The sequence below is a fragment of the Nannobrachium achirus genome (genome assembly GCF_963921795.1).
Source record: "Nannobrachium achirus genome assembly, chromosome: 7".
NCBI classification, from domain to species: Eukaryota; Metazoa; Chordata; class Actinopteri; order Myctophiformes; family Myctophidae; genus Nannobrachium; species Nannobrachium achirus.
Window position 1 is genome coordinate 68,112,225 of NC_137816.1, and position 22,947 is coordinate 68,135,171.

A 22,947-nucleotide genomic window follows, 5' to 3' on the forward strand; every position below is an offset into this window, starting at 1 on the left:
CTTTTGGTTCAATGAGGTTTGGCCTGGCTTATATAAATGGAAATGTGTCTGTTTTCTGTGCGTTTCCTTAATTATTAGACTTGTCATGAAGTGTGTTACAAAATCAATGTAAACGTCCAAAATAGGACCGTCATTTTTAGCTTGCGGCCCTTTGGACTTTTGGTATTTTGCTGAGTGGCCCCTGAGCCATCTCAAGTTGAGTAGCCCTGAGCTAGATACATCCACTGCCATCGCATCGGCCTTAGCGGTGCAGTTGATTTGTATTTTTGGTGGTTATAGAAATTACAGAACACGAGGCTCGGCCCGGTCGACATTTTGGTCCCGTTGTATCAGGTCGGGTCGGGTTCGGGAAGAAGTTGAGAACTCTATTTGAAAGCCTCCATGAATAATAATGTGCTCGTTACCGCCTTTAGCCACTAGGGGAGCTCATAGACCTTCCTCATTTATATCATCTTATTGCTACGTATTATAATGAGTAATGATGTTCATTTGCTAAAGCTGCAATCCCTCACTCGTATGCCCTTCTGGGGATTCAACCCTGGCTTCCAGGCATGACAGTGACGTGGGACTGTAGAAAACACAGGGAAACAGAGTTTGGCATAACAACTATTAGGAGAAAACAACAAAAAGGAAATATATATATATATTGTGGTTGGAAATAAATTGCTTTCGCTGTTGCATTTGCATTCACATGAGTTATTCTGTAATCTGCAGTTACTCACATCATTGAAATAAATGCCATATTGCACCTTGAAACCTTGGAACATTTTGTCCTGGAGCAATAATTTACTGTATGTTAAAATTCAATTCAATTAAAAAAAAAAAGAATGCAAGGTGCAAAGTGAACCATCCCCCCCCCCCCCCCCAGTCTGACTGTTGCTGTTGATGTTTTCAGTGTGTCAGGGCCCTCTTAACCTTTTGACCTCTGGCCTTCCTTCTGCTTATAATGCAGTGGTTCTCAACGTGTGGTCCGGGGACCCCCAGGGTATTAAATATAACAAATTTAGTTGGAAAATAAAAATAAACCTTCAAGAAAATCTTGCACGGCACAACATATATTCAGTCCGTGGACCAAATCCATATTGATTTGGGGGTCCTTGACATTGGAAAGGTTTGAGAACCACTTGCTGCATTGTAATGCCTCTGACTGTACAGCCATGAAATGCCTTCATTTAAACCATTATAATGCCTTCAAACCGTTCACCACACACTTCTAACGGTGGCGCCATTCATAATATAGCATAACTTGACTGATCCATGGATGTTCATGCTCCTCTCCTCTCCTCTCCTCTCCTCTCCTCTCCTCTCCTCTCCTCTCCTCTCCTCTCCTCTCCTCTCCTCTCCTCTCCCCTCCCCTCCCCTCCTCTCCTCTCAGAGGGCCTCCGTGCGGTGGTAGAGGAGTTGGAGGTGGAGAGGAACCAGCTGCAGGAGCAGATCGTGAGCCTGGAGGAGCGTTGTCAGGACCTGGAGGACCGCGTGCAGCTGCAGCACCGCATCGAGACCCTGCAGGTACTGGACTTTTATCTGTGTTATCTGCAGCTACTGGACTTAGGCCCGAAAGCCCTAACCCCCCCGAAAAGTAACACCCTCAAAGGCACGTATCCAATAGAGGTGGGATTAATGGCTCTTTGAAGTGAGCCAGAGCCGTGGATCTGGCTCACTTAAAAGAGCCTTTCAAAAGACCGGCTCATTTGGCTCATTGTATATTTACATATTTTTAAGAAGCATTCGTTGAAACATGAATCCACAAGGTGGCAACACATTCCTCTGCTGACAGTTGAGATCACAATCGTGTATTTACCCTTTTCATAAAGCGTGTGTGTGTGTGTGTGTGTGTGTGTGTGTGTGTGTGTGTGTGTGTGTGTGTGTGTGTGTGTGTGTGTGTGTGTGTGTGTGTGTGTGTGTGTGTGTGTGTGTGTGTGTGTGTGTGTGTGTGTGTGTGTGTGTGTGTGGAAATGAAGCTACCTTGACTTTTCATGCAACACCTCAGAAAACTAAGCAGGCAACAATGAAATCACTCCTCCCCTTGTTCTCTGTCTCTCTCACTCACTCACTGTACTCAGTCAGTGCTCAGTGGGGTAGCAAAGTAAAGTAAAATTCTCCATGTATTTTCTGATTGCCCCTTATCGCTGAGAGACCCACCAATCCCGTTGAGCTCTCATATGTTTGGAAACACAGGATTGCAGACGGCTGCATATTGACATTCTGTATACAGAATCAAAACCTCCACTGGCTGTCAGTCTGTCTGTCAGTCACACGTCACACTTTTGCCCTTCTCATATCTCCGCCACCGTTGCCCCCATCCATGCCAAAATGTGCACACACACTCCTTGCCTGCCATACCACTACCTCCACCCCTCAATTCTCACATGGCCTTCTTCTAGCGCCACCATGAGGCCGATTCTTGTAAAACACATGTTTGGGCTCCTACAAATTCTGCCCTAAAATCACGCAAATCGGTACACACTTGGTCTACACTCATGTCTTCAACATGGATCTGTCCCATATAGCGCCACCACCAGGCTGATTTTTGGACTCTACTCCTACACATTTTGCCCTAAAATGGATCTCTACACAGTGAGGGCAATTCTTTCGACATAAGATAATGCATTCAAGTTCAGGAGAGTTTGGACAAGGCAATTCTCTTGAATGCTGCCTTCAGGTACAGGGACGTGCTGGCCATTGGGAAAAGCGGGACAACTCCCGAACGGCCGGTTCATTCCCGGCCGGTCCAGGAAAAAAAATCAAACCTCGGTTCGAAGTGAAGCGGTGAACCTTTATTCTATGTGTTCTAGAGTTATGAACTCTGTGATCTATACATCTATACAGTTATGGACTCTGTGATCTATTCATTCTTTATATATTCTGAATTCTACATTCTTAATATATTCTGAATGAATATATAAAGAATGGAGGGCCAAATTATCATGTGAAGCTTGACCAATCCTCAAAGTATCCATTCATCAGACCGGGAGGGACACTACACACATATTCTGGACGTACGGGACAGATACAACCTGTTCATTCTGAACTGAAATGGCCATATATGGACATGGGACTTTTTGAAAAAGCCTATTCATTCTGGACGTACGGGACAGAAAAAACCTATTCATTCTGGACTGGAGTGACCATATATGGACATGAGGTGACATACATTGTGTTTTTGAAAAACCCTGTTCATTCTGGACTGAGATCACCATATATGGTAATTAAACGGACATTCTGTTTTTGAAAAAGCCTGTTCATTCTGGACTGAAATGACCATATATGGGCGTGATACACACAAAGCCACTCATAGGAAGCGGTTTTCACCGCTTCAAAAATAACAATAAAATGTCAGCCTTTGTTCCATTTTTGGGGCTGGGCGGCCAACAACCTCGTATCTCCAAGTTTCAAATTGATAAATTATTTCGCAAAGCAAAGCCCTGCTTCATCATACGAGGCCGTTGCACAAAGGTAGTGAAAACAGCAGACCTACAAGCACACAACGCCTCGCACTGCGAGGCGTTGTGTGCTTGTAGATCGGCTGTATCATTTTTAAAATGATAATACAAAACAAACGGTTTTGGACATACAAGGTTTGTCATGATCTGAAATGGCAAATCTTTGAGTAGCAGCAGCGCTATAGAGAGAGATCTCTTATAGCGCACAATGAGGGCCTCTACAACTCTTTTTCCCGGGCTGAATCAGGGGCCCAGCATGTCCCTGTTCAGGTATAGCATGGAAAGAGGGGCATTTTGCATTTCTTTCACCATAGTGAAAACTGCATTCATGGTCTGGAGAGGACACTTTTTACAGGCGGATAAAAGGACAGGGGCTCAAGCCCCCTTTGATGTCTATGTGTGCACGTGCCTTGACTGTGTTTGGCCAGTGGTGTCAGTAACTTGCATGAGGAGCAGGATTTCATAACCAACCTTTCTAACACAGGTGACGTTTGATGTAGATGACGATGTGCCTCCATGTTGGCTCCCTCAGGTGTGTTGGTGTGTGTGCGTGTGTGTGTGTGTGTGTGTGTGTGTGTGTGTGTGTGTGTGTGTGTGTGTGTGTGTGTGTGTGTGTGTGTGTGTGTGTGTGTGTGTGTGTGTGTGTGTGTGTGTGTGTGTGTGTGTGCGCTACAATGAGCACCTCAGGTGTATGTGTGTGTGCGTGTGCGCGTGTGTGCGTGTGCGTGTGGCGGTGAACAGGCTAATGGTTTGGCGTGCACGTTTGCTCCTAACCTCCTCTAACCACCCTGTTTACTTCATCTACAGCTGTCCTTCACGGGTCTAAACTGTACTTGATCTGCTCCTTTTCTCTCCTCCCACCACCAAATCTTTTCACTGAAAATAGCCGATCTACAAGCTCACACAGCAACGCGGCAGCTTGTGATGCGTGGTGACCTTGTAGATGTGCTGTTTCTGAACAATGTTTTCACATTTTATTATGACACGGCCAGCTTAGGGACAATGGACCCTTTGTTCGTCCATGCCTTAAAATCCCTAAAATTCTTTGCCTTTTTTTACTATTTGGAAAAACATTCCAAAATACTTCAAAAAGCCGATCTACATAGGCACGCTGTGAGCTTGTTTAACCGTCAAATACCTGAAACGCGCCCGAGTCGCGTTAGATTTTAACCACATTATTTCATGCCTTAACTATTGAAAAATAGCAGATATACAAGCTCACAGCACGGCAACGAGTGCTGCGCTGTGAGCTTGTAGATCTGCTATTTTTGAAAGATCATGAAAATATGTGCAAGTCTTTGACTACCGGTATCTTTGACCTGACTTCTAAATCCTTTTAAATCAGTGGTTCTCAAACCTTTTCTTGTCAAGGACCCCCAAAATTACATGTATTTGGCCACGGCTCCCATCTCAAAATATGCTGTTCCACGGACCCCCAGAAGCAAATATTTGAGTTACAAATGTTCGCTTTTAAATAGATATATTCAAAGACTTGCAAAAAAAAAATGTTTTGATTGCGCTGTGAGCTTGTAGAGCTGCTATTTTTCATTAGTTAAAGCATAATTCTAGGTCTAAATGGGTTAAAAATGCTTTTTTCAAAAAAGTAAAAGAAGAAGAAAGCAAAAAACGTAAGGCATAAGGGGCAAGGCACCAGCGAAAATAGGGCCTAATGTCTTACAAGGACTCCTTTGGTAAGCAGAGGAAAGTGTTTGGCCACATCACTCACTCATTGGGTGGACTGTGTGTCTATCATGAACTGAAGCATGATAAGCATTTCAGTTTTTATTTTTATTTTGTATCAAGCCTAATAGAGAAAAGTAAGTTTTTCAGATTCTTCTCAGCCGTACGTTCACCTCTATCTGTGTGCAGTGAGAGTGCCTTCTAATCCAGTCCTTTGACAGTGTTCTTCATATCTCCCTGTATTCACCTCTCCTCCTGTCCTGTCCCTGTGCTCTACAGAGTGAGTGTGAGCGTCTGCAGAACCAGCTGTCCAGCCTCAGAGCTCAGCAGAGCAGAGACGCTGAGAAACACATGCTGCAGGTGACCAGCCTGACACAGCAGCTGCAAGGGTGAGAATATATACCTCTTCCACACAAGACCTGGAACGCATTTGTGTGGACCAGTGATGTTCTTGTGAACATCTAGACCACCTTTTTAGAATATGACCTGCAAAATAAACATTTTTGAACTGGGGACCCCCACCCTGACAAGCACTTGGAATTGTAGGTATTACATTTAATGTGACTCGGTTCCGCAGATAAATATTGTGAAAATAGCAGATCACAAGGCCTCGCAGTGCGAGGCCTTGTGAGCATGTAGATCTGCTATTTTCAATATGTTTTCCTCTTGCTTATTTAATATTTGACAGTTTGGCCAGTTTGGTATTAAAACGGTCTTGAAAATCCTAAAATTGTCACTTTATAAATGTGCAGATACCCTGTATACACATGTTGGTTTGTTTACCGACTGACTAGTGTTGCTCTTGTGATGTTACAGAATAACTAGTGATGTTCTCTTGTGATGTTACAGACTGACTAGTGATGTTCTCTTGTGATGTTACAGACTGACTAGTGTTGTTCTCTTGTGATGTTGCAGACTGACTAGTGATGTTCTCTTGTGATGTTGCAGACTGACTAGTGTTGTTCTCTTGTGAACTAGCAGACTGACTAGTGTTGTTCTCTTGTGAACTAGCAGACTGACTAGTGTTGTTCTCTTGTGAACTAGCAGACTGACTAGTGTTGTTCTCTTGTGATGTTGCAGACTGACTAGTGTTGTTCTCTTGTGATGTTGCAGACTGACTAGTGTTGTTCTCTTGTGATGTTACAGACTGACTAGTGATGTTCTCTTGTGATGTTACAGACTGACTAGTGATGTTCTCTTGTGATGTTGCAGACTGACTAGTGTTGTTCTCTTGTGAACTAGCAGACTGACTAGTGTTGTTCTCTTGTGAACTAGCAGACTGACTAGTGTTGCTCTTGTGATGTTGCAGACTGACTAGTGTTGTTCTCTTGTGATGTTACAGAATGACTAGTGATGTTCTCTTGTGATGTTGCAGACTGACTAGTGATGTTCTCTTGTGAACTAGCAGACTAACTAGTGATGTTCGCTTGTGATGTTGCAGACTGACTAGTGTTGCTCTTGTGAACTTGCAGACTGACTAGTGTTGCTCTTATGATCTTGCAGACTGACTAGTGTTGCTCTTGTGATGTTGCAGACTGACTAGTGTTGTTCTTGTGAACTTGCAGACTGACTAGTGTTGCTCTTATGATCTTGCAGACTGACTAGTGTTGCTCTTGTGATGTTGCAGACTGACTAGTGTTGCTCTTGTGAACTTGCAGACTGACTAGTGTTGCTCTTATGATCTTGCAGACTGACTAGTGTTGCTCTTGTGATGTTGCAGACTGACTAGTGTTGTTCTTGTGAACTTGCAGACTGACTAGTGTTGCTCTTGTGATGTTGCAGACTGACTAGTGTTGTTCTTGTGAACTTGCAGACTGACTAGTGTTGCTCTTATGATCTTGCAGACTGACTAGTGTTGCTCTTGTGATGTTGCAGACTGACTAATGATGTTCTTGTGAACTAGCAGACTGACTAGTGTTGCTCTTGTGATGTTGCAGACTGACTAATGATGTTCTTATGATCTTTCAGACTGACTAGTGATGTTCTTGTGATGTTGCAGACTGACTAATGATGTTCTTATGATCTTTCAGACTGACTAGTGATGTTCTTGTGATGTTGCAGACTGACTAATGATGTTCTTATGATCTTGCAGACTGACAGACACCCAGGAGTGTCTGGAGAGCTCTCTGATAGAGAAGGAGAACACGTTGGCCCAGACGTCAGAGCAGCTGGAGCTGATCGGCAGCCTGCGGGAGACCGTCACCGACAAGGAGAAGCGGCTCAGAGAGGCCCAGGACAAGCTGCTGCAAACCGAACACTCTGTGAGACCTTCTGGAGTTTTCTCTGCAAGTTAAAGAGCATCGCAGCGGAAGTGGTTTACTGGTCCCACTAAAAAATCTCCTATAAATGTTTTAATACATTTTTAAACAAAAAATATTTATAACAATTATGTTAAGCCTAGAACCAAGCCATCCAGGATGGCAGTGAATCATGACCATACAACCTTTGATCCTATGTGAAAACATATTTTAATATTAAATTATTTGATATACTACATTGATATACTACCCTTTGTTTAGCTTGGTTCTAGGCTTAACATAATTGTTATAAATATTTTCGTGAAAGTCTATGAGGACAATGAACGGGATATTTTTTTGTGGGACCAGTAAACCACTTCCGCTGCGATGCTCTATTGAATTCACCCTTTGTCAAGTCCCGCCCCTCTTCGCACCTATTGGATGCTGTGTCTTGGTGGGACAAAAGTCCTTTCTCTCCATCCACTACCATTGAAATCAAGTTGCTTCTTATTGTTATTCTGTGTGTTCAATTCTCATTTTAATCTTGGTTTCAGTAAAAAGGAGCCTCTCAGGTGCAGTATAGTGACTGGGCATGTTTTTACATGTTTGTTGTGACCGTCAGGTCGCAGTTACTATCAAAACCTCCACCGTCTGTCTGTCTGTCTTTCTGTCACACGTCACACTTTTGCCCTACTCATATCTCCGCCACCGTTGCCCCGATCCATGCCAAACTTTGCACACACGCTCCTTGGCTGACAAACCACAACCTCCACCCACTCATTTCTCACATGGCCCTCTTCTAGCGCCACCATGAGACCCATTCTTGCAAAACACATTTTTGTACACTGCTTCTACAGATTTGGCCATAAAATCAAGCAGAGCGGCACACAATATCTCATCAAAATATGTAATCAAAATGCATCTGTCCCATCTAGCGCCACCATCTGGACGATTTTTTAAACATTTTTGGACACTGCTCTTACAGATTTTGCCATAATATCACGCAAAGCGGTACACAGTATCTCTACAGTAATGTCATCAACATGGATCTGTCCCATTTCCCATATTTCCTCCTGATTGGCTACCATTAACTTCTAAAGTTTGTGTATGCAACCTGATGGTCACTTATCTCCCGATTAGGGAGTCTTACTGGTATTTCTCCAAAAATTATGTTTTAGCAAATTCAACACAAAAAAGGCGGAACCAGGGCGGGACAACGCAGAACGAGCCTGCTGGTTGGTCAGTCAGGGACCAATGAGAAGGCTGACAAAGGGTGAATTATCGACACAGCATTCAATCATTTGGATGAACGATAGAGTAAATATATATCGCTATATTTTCTTTTTCTTTTAGCTTTCGGAAGTGTCCAAGAAGTGTGGTGCTTTTGAGAAGCAGTGTTCTGAGCTGAAGACGGACGTGGCAGACCTTACACAGAAGCTGGGTGCACTCAGAGACAAGGTCATTCATGGTTTATTAACTCATTGACTGCCAAGGCACGAGTTTCACGAGTTATTACAGTACTCCCAGGCTGCCACAGCCCGAGTTTCCCGAGTTGGAAGCCATTTTGAAAAAAAAAAAAGGTTTTTTTTTTTTTTTTTTTTTCAATTTTTTTTTTTATAAAAAAATTTCTAAAAATGCCTCAAATGTATTAGGCATGATCGCAATTGCGAAATTGCATGTTTAGCCCCATAACAAACACATCTTTCAAAATGTCAAAAATGGCTGTTTTGTCTGACTTTGAAGGCTTGTATCTCATGAATGCCTGAACGGATTTCCAAGCGGATTTTTTTGTTTGAAAGCTGTTAAAAAGTACTACACATATGATGCATATATGGTGCATGGGCGTGCACGATCCGTGCACTAAAAATTGATCCGTGCACTAGAAATCTAGGATAGTGGCAGTCTGGTACTTGGGGGCCATCTTGAAATGGCATTCAATGAGTTAACTGAATAATAATGCCATTCATTGTAAGTGGAAGACTTTGTAGACCAGTGGTTCTCAAACCTTTCAGGCCGCAACCCCCAAGATAATCATATTTTAACTGGGGACCCCCCCAGAGTTGAACACCTCACAATAATATAGATCTGCTATTTTCTCAATTTCTGCCTCTAATATTTGACAATTTGGCCAATGTTTAATTTGTCATTTTAGAGGTATTAAAAAGTCCTTAAAGGACCTACACCATGAATTTTCACTTTTTCTATTTTAAAACCTTTTTTTGGGGTCCCACTGGCACCTTCTATCCTCACAAAGTCCTATTTCTAACCATTGTGTCTTTCTCTGGTTTTGGGAAGACAGAGATGAAAAGCTTTCCACGGGTTCTCAGAACAGTGCTGTTCTGAGAGTTGATCCGTGTGACGTCACACGGATTCCCGTTTTTTTTTTCAGAGTCAAAATTTTTCAAAACTTTCTTTTTTCAAAACTTTTTTTTTTTCAAAAAACTTTTTTTTTAAAAAACTTTTTTTTTCAAAAAACTTTTTTTTTTCTCAAACATTTTTTTACTTTTTTTATACATAAATACAATGCAGGTGGGGTTGATTGTCTAATGTAGATTAACTTTCTGTAATGTCTGGTCTAGCAACGGTCGCCCTGTGTCATTTGACAGTAGGCCTATAACATACAACATAGGCCTACAGTAGGCTATAATCAGAGCTGCAACATTATCCTATTTTTGTATTGGCCCAATATTAACATTATTTGTTGTCAACGTGGGGTGGGAGGAGTGAAGAGGAGGGGAGGGGGGAGGGGTGGAAAAACCCCACTAGATGCGCCCCTGAGCAAACAGAGGCCGTTTTGGTATTGCAGCTGGAGAGCCTCATTATAGTAGAGCTAGAACAAACAAAAGGAATGGTCAGAGTGTTTGTTGAGGGTTAAAACCTGTCTAAGACTCAATTTTGAGCATATATTTATACAAAAAATATAGTTTTAAAAGCATGGTATAGGCCCTTTAAATTGTCACTTTATAAATGTGTAGATACCCTCTATACACTTAAACTTTATGTTGGTTTGTTTACAGTTGAGAGAGAAAACTCATCATCTGGGGACCCCCCCCCCCAAAATCATTCGGGTACCCCCCTGGGGGTCCCGACCCCCAGGTTGAGAACCACTGTTGTAGACCCCCCCGAAGATCTTTGGATTCAGTGATAGCAGAAATTACCATTTTCATCACATAATAGTATTATGATGTTTCTTCTCCCCTACCCTTCTCCAGACCCAGAAGCAGGAGGTGACCATAGAGTCTCTCCAGACGGAGTTGGACCACACCGGTGAGGAGCTGGACAAGCTGAACAGCTCCCACCTGGAGGAGCGCGCCCAGCTCATCCACGACCTGCAGAGCCGCGAGCGGGAGATGGACGGCCTCAAGGACCTGCTGGCCGACCGGGACAAGGAGATCTCCACCCTCTACTCCACCCTGACGGAGCACCAGGAGCAGAACACCGCCCTGAAGCAGGACGTCAGGCAGAAGGAGGAGGACCTGATCCGGACGGAAGGCGCCCTTCGTAAAGCCGAGAGGGAGGCAGAGGTCATGCGGGAGACTCAGGACTCGGACCACGCGGGTCTGAACGGGAAGATCGCCGAGCTGCTGGAGAAGCTGAAGGACGCCGAGATGGAGAGCGTCACGGCCAGAGAGGAACGGGACTCCAAGGCGGCGGCGGTGGCCGAGCTGACCAGACGGGCCAAGGAGGACAAGAGGACCATCCGCGAGCTGCGAGAGGAGATGCAGAGAGAGAGCGACGGGCATCGCGAGCGCCTCTCGGACTGCGAGACGCAGATCTCCTCTCTGAAGGAGCAGGCGGCGCTGGCAGCCCAGGAAGCGGAAGGACTGCGATCGCAGCTCGAGGACGAGCTGCGCGCGAACGCGGTCCTGCGAGAGCAGCTGCTCGACGAAGAGCGGACGCGCGAGAAAGAAGTGAAGACGTTCAAGGAGGAACAGAACAGGCTTGTGGCGGAGGTGGCCAGACATACCGAGGATGTCCAGAAGCTCTCCAAACTGTTGGAGGAAAACGCAGGGAGCCAAGGACTCGTCAAAAAGTCCATGCAAGAAAAGCAAGAAAGCATAGAGTCTTTGGAACAGAAACTGAAGACCAACCAGAAAGAGTTCGAGGACGAGAGGCAGAAGTTCAGCAGGGAACTGAAAGCCAGAGAGGAGAAAAATGCTAATCTGGGTAAAGAAATCAAAGGTCAATCGGAAAACATCTCCAAACTCAAGAACCTCTTGAAAAACACCAAGACCGAAAAACAGCAATTACAAGAAAGCCTCAAGAAATTGACCGGGGAGGTTGAATCACAAAAGCAGGAAGTGGAGTGGCTCAATGAAAGAGTCACGACTACTCTCCAACTCAACAGCAGTCTAGAGACGCAGGTAAACAGCATCACAGAGGAAAACCAGAGGCTTCAGCTGGACCTAACGGAAAGGATGAAATCCATCGCAGAAGTCACAGTCGAGCGGGAATCGCTGCAAAGCAAAATATCCGCTTTCGAAACGCAGCGTTCAGAAGATGTAAAACTTATCGCGGGGCTCCAACAAGACAGGGAGGAGTTGCACTCCAGAACTGACAAACTGAACAGAACCCTTGAGCAAAGCACACAATCCATTTCAGAAACCCTCCTGGAGAAAACTAATGAATGTAGTCGTCTTGCCCAGTCGCTCAGGGAGAAGGAGGAGACGGTGACACGGCTACAAGAACAAGTTGACAAGGTGCTTTCTCAGGTGGAGCAGCTCCAGCGCAGCATGGAGGAAAAGGAGCGCGCCGTCGCTGACCTCAGAGCAGACGTGGAGTCCAAGCAGAGTGAACAGATGAAGCTCCAGGAGACGCTGTCTCTGCTCCAGGAAGAGGCGTCCACCCTGAAATCCGGGCTTCTCGAGAAGGACGCGACGCTGAGACGGAGGGAGGACGAGTGCGGCGCCTTGCAGAACGAACGCTCGCAACTCCACCGCCAAACCGAAGAGAGAGAAGCGGCATTCAAAAGTGTGACGCAGGAATGTCATAACTACAAAAATGAACTGGATAAGCTCAACGAGGCGGTGAAGTCGCTTAGTGGCCAGCGAGCTGTCATGGAGGAAAAGGCTGTGAAGCTTGAGTCTGAAAAGGGAGAGATGAATACAAGATTAGAGGAATACGTCCGGGAGAACGCCACAATGAGACAGTACCTGGAGCAGAAGCAAGCAGACACGGCTGTCCTACACAATCACATCCAGGCACTCACCGAGCAAAACCACCAACTCCGTGCTGCCTATGAGATCAGAGAGAAGGAGCTTGCTCAGCAAATACATCTGTCGTCTGACCTGGATGAGAGGCTCAAGGTGGCTCTCGAACAGAACTCTGGTTTGAGCTCGAAGGTGAACAGTCTAACGGAACACAGGCAGAGGCTGCAAGAGGAGTCGGCACAAAAGGCTGAGTCGCTTTCAGAGCTAACCGCTGAGAGGAATTCATTACGAGAGAAGGTGTCCGGCTTTGAAATGCAACACTCTGAAAATCGTAAAATAATCGAAGGCCTGTTGAAAGACAAAGAGCAGCTCACCGTAGCCGTAGAGGAACTGAACACCGTCCTTGAGACGAGCAAACAGTCGATCTCTGAGAATCTGATGGAGAAAACTACGGAATGTATGAATCTCTCTAGGGCTGTTAGGGAGAGGGAAGAGCAAGCTGCAGTTTTACAAGAGCAAGTTGACACTTTGCAAGCACGAGTAAAGGAACTCTCCAGTGCTGTGAATGAGAAGGAGAAGGTTCTGTCAGAACAAGGTGGCCGTGTGGAAGCCCAGCAGGCACAACTGGTGCAGCTGCAGGAGACGGTATCTCTTCTTCAGGAGCAGGGGTCGGCCCTTAAGTCAGGGCTCATGGAGAAAGACACAATGCTTCATCAGAAGGCAGAGGAATGTAGCTCCTATCATAAAGAAGTCATGATGCAGAAAGACCTTCTGTCCAAGATGCAGGGCGAGACAGAATCACTCAGGGGGGAGTTAAACCAGCGACAGCAAACATGTCAAAGCCAGAACGAAGAGCTGACCAAACGGAACGAATCCGTGTTATCGCTCAGCAATCAGCTTGGCGTCATGAACGACAGCGCTGCAAAGATGGAGATGGAAATGACCAACTTGACGTCTGAACTGAATAAATCAATGACGGAACACTCCGAGGCCCTCGAAGAAATGGCGAGTCTCAAGGCAGCAGTCTGTGACAGGGACGACCAGGTGTCTAATTTGATGCAGGAACTCAAAGCGACGCGTTCAGATAAAGAGAGTCTTTGCTCGGCGGTACAAGAAAAGGATGAGTCCCTGAGACAGCAGCAGAGTCTCCTTCAGCAGCTGCAGACCAAGTCTCTGGAGGTGGAAGGTCAGACGAGCCAACAGTCAGAGGTCATCACACAACTGCAGAATAAAATTGAGACTCTTGAAAAATGCATTCAAGATAAAGATGCTTCGAGGCAACAGGTTGAGAACGAGCTGAGTGTTCTCCAGAAAAACATGTGTTCAGAGAAAGAACGTTTCAACCAACAACTTGATTCAAATGCAGAGACGATTACGGAGCTGCAGAGCAAAGTGCACGAATGTAACAACCGGCATAGCGAGCAGGAGGTTCAGCTTAGACAGCAAGCCGACGATAATGCAAGTCTAAGATCTCACGTTTCAGACCTCGAAAAATCCATCTCAGCGCTTGGAAGTCAGGTTGACAGTCTGACATCAGAGTCTAAAGTATTGAAAGAGACGCTGAAGGAAAAAGAGCAGCTTATCGTTCTGTCTCAAAATACGTCGGCGGTCAATGAAAATCTCAAATCGGAACTGCAAGCCAAAGAAGCAGAGTGCGAGAGCGTGAAAGAGCAGCTGTCTCATCTGCAAGAGTCTCTGGCAAAGCTAAAGGGCAACCTCCAAGCACAGAGTGCTGAAATGTCAAGTCTGAAAGAGGCATTGGCTGAACAAGATGCAACACTATTGGAAAAGTCCAAGGCCCTTCAGGACATGCAGAGAAGAGTAGACGAGGCTATGCTCTTCAAAGATCAGTTCACGGAGAGCACAGAGTTGGTCTCTCGGCTACAGAGTCAGATTGAACTCTTTTCTGCAGAATCTGCAGACCTTTCCAAGTCGGCAGAAGAGAAGCAAATTGCCTTCGACGGCCTTAAAGAAAAATATGCGAGTCACATAGAGGAGTTGCAGGAGGTTAAAAACCAACTTTCAAAAAAGACAGATGAAGTGTCCAGTCTCCGTAAAGCCCTCGACAACAACAGCGCTGCACTCCAGACAGCAGAGGGTGCTATAGGGACTCTCAGAAAGGAGTTATCGTTGACCAGCCACGAGCTTCAGAAAACTCAAGAGCTCAGCTCGAGTCTTTCCAAGCAGAAGGAAGAAGCCCTCGCCAGTCAGCATACAAGCGTGTCGTCAATGACGGTGGAAATAGAAAGACTGAAGTCGCAACATCTTCAAGTGGCAGCACAGATGAATGCGCTGACGGAAAACCTCGAGCAGAGGGAGATGGCGCTTCATGCCATTAACAACCAGTACACGGCCCAAGCGAAGAACACCGCAAATTTAGTGTCAGAGCTGCAGAAGCTGGAGGATCAAAATAAGAGGCTAAACGAGGAGATCGGTGTCGTGAAGCAAGAGCACCAGACGCACGTGAACACAGCCGGCAGTGAAAAGACATGTCTGCAACAGGAGCTGGAAAGGCTCGTTGCAGAGAAGGACGAGCTGGCCAGAAGACACGAGCATCACCTGCGGGTGTCAGAGGAGCGGCTACAGCTTCAGGCTCTGCAGCAGACCAGCAGCGTCAACGAAATCATGGAGAAAACCATGGCCGAGAAGGAGAGACTCCAAGCCGAGGTTAGTGTCAAAGGTGAAGAAATCACCGGATTGAAAGCAAACGTTCAGAAAATAGAGCACATTCTGCAGGACTCTGAGAAAGAGTGGCTTTTAGTTCTCGATAGAGAGACGCAAGATAAGAATCTCCTTGCGGAGCGGTTGAAAAGTGTCGAAAATGAAATGAGGTCCAAAGATTTTAAGGTTAGCGCACTGAAACACGACTTGGATAGCTTGCAGGAGAAGTTAGAAGAGGCAGCCTCGGCAATCAGGCAGGGTTCTGATCAGCTTAAGGCAAAAGAGCACGAGGCAGCATCATCTAGGGTCCAACTTGAAAAGATACTGGCTTCTGTCCAGGAAAAAGATAGTGAGAACATGCATTTGCGACATGCTCTACAAACAATGGAAAGTGAGTTAGAAAAGCTTAACGCAGACAAAAAGCGCAGCGACGAGGATTTGTTTGTTATGTCACAAACCATGTCTGAGAGATTAATTGCCGTAGATGAAGAAAAACAGGCCATGGTAAAACAGTTACAGGACAGACATATGGCCGAATTAAACTTGTTGAGAGATGAATTGGAAAAAGGGGTTTTGCGGTTGCAAAAGGCAGAGTGCGGCCTTAATGAAGAACAGACAAGGCATCGTGACGCGTGTCAACAGATCACTCTCTTACAAGAACAGGTGGAGCATTTGCACGCACAGCTCCAGACCGAATCAGAGAAACTGAAAGAGGCATCGGCTGTTGAACAAACGTCTCTACAGAGAGTTCAAGCACAAAGTGAACAGATGAGTTGTATGAGCCTTCAAATAAGTCAGCAGAAGGAATTACTCACTGGACTCAGCCAGCAGTTAAAAGACAAGGATGCATCCATTGCTCAGCTTATGGAATCCGTCTCGAGTGAGAGAACAAAACTCGCTGAAGAAAAGAATGATCTGATTGCACAATTAGAAAGTACAGAGAGTACAAACAGAACCTCCGTGATCAGGCTGGAGGACATCTCGCAGCAGTTAGAACAGCGTATTTCACTCTGTCAAAGTGACATTGAAAGCAAGAATGTGGAGAATAGCAAGCTGAGCGAGGAAAACGGCGCTTTGAAAGGTGACCTCGCCAAAGTGTCCAAGGAAAAAGAAGCCCTGAAAAAGAAGCTCCAAGCTGCTCTTCTCGTAAGGAAGGATCTTTTGAAAAAGATGGAAGACCAAAAAGAGGAGAGTGTGAATAATGTAACTGCGCTGTCAGCTCTACAGGAGAAGTTGGAAGAAATGACGTCACGAACCCGAGCCGCTGCAGAAGAGTACCAAGAAAACAGAATCGTTCTTGAAAAGAAAATCACAGAGAAAGAGCTGAAGATTGATGAACTAAAGAAGGAGAGAGAAGGTCTCAAACTGGAACTAACGGAAACTATCCAATCTATTGCCGAAATGACAGTTGAGCGGGAATCCTTACAAAGTAAAATATCTGCCGTTGAATCACAGCATTCAGAAAACAGCCAAATTATTGCAGGTCTGCAACAGGACAAGGAAGAGTTGTGCGTTAGAACTGATGAACTAAATAGAACCCTTGAACATTTACAGAAAGAAAAACACATTTCTCAAACCACATTAAATGAAAGGGAAGTGAGCTTGGCAGAAACACTTCGTATACTCGACGAGAGGAGCACCCTCGTTGAGCAATTGAGGTCCACCATTTCTGAGAGGGAGGACACCTTCGAACGAGACCGACGCGACATGATGCACACATTGTCTGAGCTTCAAGACGAGTTGACGAAAGTTCAAGACGTTTCAAAAGCCGACATTGCTAGCACCACTGCCGCAGTTGACTTAGAAAACGAGTTGTCACAGATCAAACAAGAAAAGGCAGTGCTGCAGAAGAAGACGCACGCTGCGTTGCTGGCGCGCAAGGAAATGATGAAGAAATCTCAAGAAACCGAAAAGAAGCTGATCAAAGAGCTGTCAAAATTGAAAGACGACCACAAGACCCTCTTGGAACAACACTGTCAGCAGACCAGTGAGCTAAACGCTGTCCAGATGAAGTTCGATGAGAAGGTCAAGGAGCTGGAGGACGTCCACGAGGCTTCTTTGTCTCAGTTCGATGAAATGGAGAGTTTAAGAAGATGCGTGGAGGAGAGGGATAAGAATCTGCACGATTTGACAACAGAGCTTAATAGTGAGAAAGAGAATCGGCACCGCTCTCTCCTGGTCCTGCAGACGGAACTAGAAACCACCAAGTCCGATTTAGAGGGCATGTGTTCCGAGGCCCTCATTGCATTGGACAGTATGTCACAGGCATTACATTCAAAACTCAACATGGTTGAGGAAGATTTAGCCGAAGCGTGTAGAAAGCTAAAAGACAAAACCAAAGAGCTGGAGAGATTTCAGCACACAGTTCAATTGTCTGAACAAAAGCGTGAACGGGAGAAGCAGGCGTTAACGGATGACAACATGGCTTTGCGAAGCCAGTTAAGCATTGCACAGAACACTGTGGAAGAACAAAAAAAGAATTTGGACGCTCAAAATCACGAGTTTGAACACAATTTAAAAGTTTTGATTGAAGAAAAAAGGGCTATTTCAGAACAAACCGATGTGATGAAAGTAGAGCTTGAGACGGCACTGGCTTCTGTTTCCCAAAAATCTTCGGAAATGCAGCACATCCAAAACACGCTAACAGAAACCCAGAAACAACTCGATGAGGAAAGACACGTTTTGACCAAGGAACTGGAAAAGGCAGAGCTGCACTGCGCTGAGATGGAAAGTATCAAGCTGCGTATGGAATTGTTACAGCAAGAAAAAGAAGACTCTTCCAGATCCGTCGACCAGCTGAGAGATGAGGTTTCCAAATTGAACGTTCAACTGAGAGAGGCTGAAGAACTAAATCAACAACAGATGCAACAAGTGACTCCTGCAGCGCATGAGGGATATTCACAACAAGAAGACATTGGGAAGGAGGAGGCTCAGTCACTCCACACGTGCTCTGAAGAACTTGAAATGAAACGTAAGGAGGAACACGATGCCTTATTGAGGACTCAGTCTCTAGTCTTAGAGAAGGAGGAACTCATCGCTGCACTCGAGCAGCAGCTCCAGCGGCAGATTCACTTGCATGAAGTGGCCATGGAGAAGATGAGAGTGGAGGTCGCCGACCTTCAGCAGAAGTCTCGGGAGGACGGCACCAAGATGAATGACCACGACAACCAAAGCAAACTGGCTCTGCTAACTAAGAAGCTCCAAGCAGCTTTAATTTCTAGGAAAGACCTCTTGAAGGAAAATGCTACACTCAAAGAGAGATTGGAAACGCTCACAGCAACAAATGAAGAAAAAGTGACTGAGTCATTGGCCATGGAACAATCTGTGTCCGAGTTGAAACGGCAAAACATGGATCTGGTAAATGACGTGTCTTCATTGATCATGGAGAAGGACAAACTCGATGGCGAAGTTGACCGCATACTCAACGATAACCACAACTTATCGGCAGCCTGCGAGAGCCTCAAGCGGACGATAGAAAATATCACCCAACAGAAGCAAGCGTTTTCATGCCAGCTGGAGTCACTGAAGGACTCCGAAACAGAGGAGTTGTCCGAGTGGAAGTCAAAGCACGCAGAGTTGAAACAGGAATACGAGTCCCTCCTACAAGCATATGAAAACGTCAGCAGTGAAATGGATAAGATGAGACAGCTTTTAGAGGGGGTCAAAAGAGAACGGCAGGAGGCACTCTTCAAAGTGCACAAACTCGAGGCAGAGCAGGAGAGTCTAGAGAAGCAAGCCAGAGAGGTCGAGGAAGAGAACGACCGACTGAAAGAGAAAATGCACAAGTTTGACGAAGGAAAGCAGCAGAAGATTGAGGAGCTAGAGGTGGAGAACCAAAAGATTAAACGAGACTTGATGGAGTTTGATGACAAACAGAAAGTCACAGTTGATGAGCTGACATTAAAAAATCAACAGATGGAAGCTGAGATCCACAACCTCAAAGAATCCTCAGAGAAACTTCGAGAGAGGCTTACAGAGATACAGACAGAAAACAAAGAACTGTCCGAGAAGCTTAGTGACTCTTCCTGTTCGTTAGAAAAGTTGCATTTTGAAGCAAAATCCTGTGAGGACACCATGCAACTTAAACTTGACGAAGCACTCAATTTGAATAATGCATTGACTGCCCAGATTGAGGCCCAGAAAACAGAACTCGGTGCCCAACAAGAAACCGCTGATTTGTTGCAAAAGGAAAAGGTAAATCTGTCTGAAAGATTTCAGCAGTTAGAGCACGACCTTGAAGTACAATTAGGAGAGAAAATGGACCTAATCAAAGAGCTCCAAGGCGTCATCGGCAAGCACAGCCAAGAGACTGTCAGCCTCAATGAGAAGGTCAGAATCCTGGAGGACGACAAGTCTCTTTTGCAAGAGGAGCTCGAAAACGCACAAGAAATATCGGACAAAGTGAAAAATGAAAATGAATATCTGGAAACCGTGATACTCAAAAACTCTGAAAGAATCGATGAATTGACCGAGTCGGTGAACGTTCTGCAAACCCAGAATGTACAGCTCTCCTCCCAGCTGGTGGCGAGCAAAGCCAGGTCCATTCAGGCTTGCCAAGAAAAGGAGCAACATCAACTGAAATTAGTCCAAGAATTTGAGGAAAAACTCAAGATTGTTAAGGTCGGGAATGACGGCTCCAAAAACATAAAGATGGAATTGCAAGAGCTGCTCAAAGAAAAACACCTGGAACTAAACCAGCTGCAGCACGACTGCATCAAATACCAAGAACTGATCTTGGATTTAGAGACGTCTGAAAAACACTCACAATCCGCTTGTGAACAGCTGGAAAAACAACTGAAACAAAGTTCGGAGAAGATCGCCGCTTTGGAAGACAGAAGGCAACAACTTGAAGCTGATCTGAGCACTCAGAAGAATCTTCTTAGGGAGGCCACAGAAACCATTGTGGTTATTCAGTCTGAGAGAGACCAACTGGTCTCAGATATGTCACAGAAGAGTACATCTGAACATGCGGCGGTTGCTGAGAGAATCGTCGTGCCTGAGAACGTAGAGGAGCAGCAGGAAGACGTCCAGATGGAGAATCAGATCCTACAGCAACGGATAAATGAGCTCCAGGATTTAAAAGAACGAGAGAGCCAAGCGGTCATTGAACTGAGACGGAAAATAGACTCCCAGGACCTGCAAATCAACACTCTGAAGAGCCAGGCTGAGACCAACACAGCAAAGCTATCTGCTCTGTCTTCCACCCCTCAGGGGGCAGACGCTACGCAAAAATGGGACGCCTTGTTCCAGAAGGCTTTGCACGAGAAGGACAACCAGCTCTTGGAGCAAGGCTTTGTCATCAAAAGATTCCTGGAAGACATGAGGTTGAAGGAAAAGGAGACGGACGGGCTGCGAGAGATCAAGGCAAGGCTAGAGAGGGCTCTTAATGAACACTCTGTGGCCGCGGCTGCACACCAGAGACAGTTGTTTGTGACGGGCGCCAGCAACACTGAGCTGACTCGAACCCTGGAGCTTAGGAACGCTCAGCTAAAAGAGCTGAGAGCTCAGGTCGACGGGATGGAACAAGAGAGAAGTGCACTGAGCCGAGAACTCGCTGACCGCGAGGACGCCGCGTCGCAGATGCAGTTCAACCTCCAGCAGCTGGAGAACATTAACTTGGACACGGAGGCACAACTGCAGCTCTCGCAGTCTCACCACGACAAACTCCAAGTTAACTTTGAGAAGCAGCAGGCCATTTGTCTGCATCTGAAATCGCTCCTTCAGAACAAAGATGCTGAGATCTCCTCCCTGCTGTCCTCTCGAGACGGCCAGCTTTCAGGCTATCTAGAACAACTCCAAGCTAACCACCGCGCCCAAGTAGCGAACTATGAGGACAGGCTAACGGCAGCGTATTATGAACGGGAAAGGGCTGACAAAGAGTTGCGGAGGTCAGAGACCACGGTCAAAACTCTACAGAATAAATTGGACAGAACTGCCCAGGAGAAGGAGCACGTTTCAGGTCAAATGGACACTCTGAGGAATGCTATGGTGTCTTTGCAGACAGAAAGGGAGCAGCTGATGTCTGAATACAGAATGCTTGAAGCGAGGAATCAGATAGAGTTGAGCTCCAGAGACGACCCAGCAGCAGGGGAACTCGACGCAACCAGAGGCCTTAAACATGAAATAAGGAAGCTTCTACATCAGATGGACGACCTCAACTCGGAGAACGCCATGCTCCGGGCGCAGCTCGTTCGATACAGAGAGGACCTGAACCAGGTTCTGTCCCTGAAAGACAACCAGTTGAAGGTGCTCCTCAAGAAGCAGCAGGACACGATCAAAGACCTGGAAAACCAGAAGGCCGCGGTCGAGAAACAGAACAGAGAGAGCCTCTTTCAGCTCCAGAAGGAGGAGGAGATGAGCAGCACCTTAAAAGCGGAGGCTTCCACGCTCAAAGCTCAGGTCACAAAGCTCGAGGCAGACGCGCTGGCTCTGAAAACGGAGAGAGCCGAAACAAACGAAGGCAAAGTGATCGCCGACTTGCAGGAAGCCGTGACGGCCAAAGCCGCCGAATGCAACGATCTCCAGCAGAAGCTCTTCGCCCAGAAGATGTCTTCAGAAGAGCTGAAGGAGAAGCTGCGGCTGCTGGAGAACGAGACGGACCAGAAGCTGTCGGAGGCCGAGGACAAGTACAACGGCGAGCTGGACGCTTTCGAGCGAGAGGCGGACCTGATGAGGAACCAGCGTGAAACGGCGGATCAGAGGGTGGCGGAGTTGGCCGGCGACCTCCTCCACGCCGAGCAGCTGTTGTCCGAGGCCAGGAGCCGGGGCGAAGACGCCAAGGCCCAGAAGGAGTCCCTGGGCCGGGCCATGGCCGCCCTGCAGAACGACCGCGACCGGCTCATCGAGGACTTCAAGATCCTGCGGAACCGCTACGACGAGGAGCTGCGAGAGAGCCAGGCGGCGGGCGCCAAGCTGGAGCGCCGCCTGAACGACGCCACTTCAGAGCTGGCCGCGTCGACCGCGGAGAGGCAGATCCTCGCCCGCAAAGCGGCGGCCCTCGAGGGGGGCGGTGAGCGGCAAGGCCAGGCGGAGCTGACCGCGCTGGTGGACGAGCTGGCCACGGCGGTGGCGGAGAAGGAGAGGGATACGACGCGGCTGGCGCTGGAGAAGGAGGCGTACGGCAGGCAGGTCCAGGCCTTCTCCAGTTCCATGGCCAGCCTCCAGAACCACCGAGACAGGCTGATGGACGAACTGGCTGCCAGCAAGAGAGAGGTGGAGTCCAGGCAGGGAACAGCTCCCCCAGAGGATAGTAGAGGCAGTGCTGAGAAACACAGAGACGGGCTGGTAAGTCACCCACGTGTGACTTGTGTTTGTGTGTTCTGACAGCATGATGGTCTGGTCAGGAATGTCTCTTTGCTTTGGCCTGCATGCGTGGCACTTTATGTTGGCATGCGGGAATGCTGCTGTCGCCGGCAAACCTTGTTTGAGATCGTTTTGAAAGGGTGCGCCGTTTTTATCTCATCAACACTGTTGGAAAGTAACAGTTTTGAGGTACTTTTACTTTACTTGAGTAGGTTGAATTTTCTTCTACTACACTACATCTCAATCTTATCCCATTAGAATTATTTGCTAAACCTTTACTTACAAGTCGGTAGACTAGATATTTACAAAACATACATTAACCAATTAGGCCCTATAAAAAAATAGCCAATCTACATCTAGATAGATTGTCTATTTATGAAAGATCTTTGACACATTTTTTAAATCGTGTGAAGAACTTTCTACATAATCCACTCTTAGTAAAATGTCAAATAGCCTAGTTTACTTTAACCCATT

General features: G+C 46.4%; 1 protein-coding gene across 1 annotated transcript in view; it reads left to right on the plus strand.

Annotated features, from left to right (window-relative positions):
- LOC308288942 (uncharacterized protein) overlaps positions 1–22,947 on the plus strand; it is a 97,546-nt gene that overhangs the window by 48,793 nt on the left and 25,806 nt on the right. Inside the window, exons 17-22 of the mRNA XM_080730416.1 lie at positions 1,376–1,509; positions 3,928–3,975; positions 5,403–5,512; positions 7,216–7,384; positions 8,714–8,818; positions 10,573–22,455. Of these exons, the coding sequence (XP_080586542.1) occupies positions 1,376–1,509; positions 3,928–3,975; positions 5,403–5,512; positions 7,216–7,384; positions 8,714–8,818; positions 10,573–22,455 (12,449 nt within the window). The remainder of the gene's footprint in view (positions 1–1,375; positions 1,510–3,927; positions 3,976–5,402; positions 5,513–7,215; positions 7,385–8,713; positions 8,819–10,572; positions 22,456–22,947) is intronic.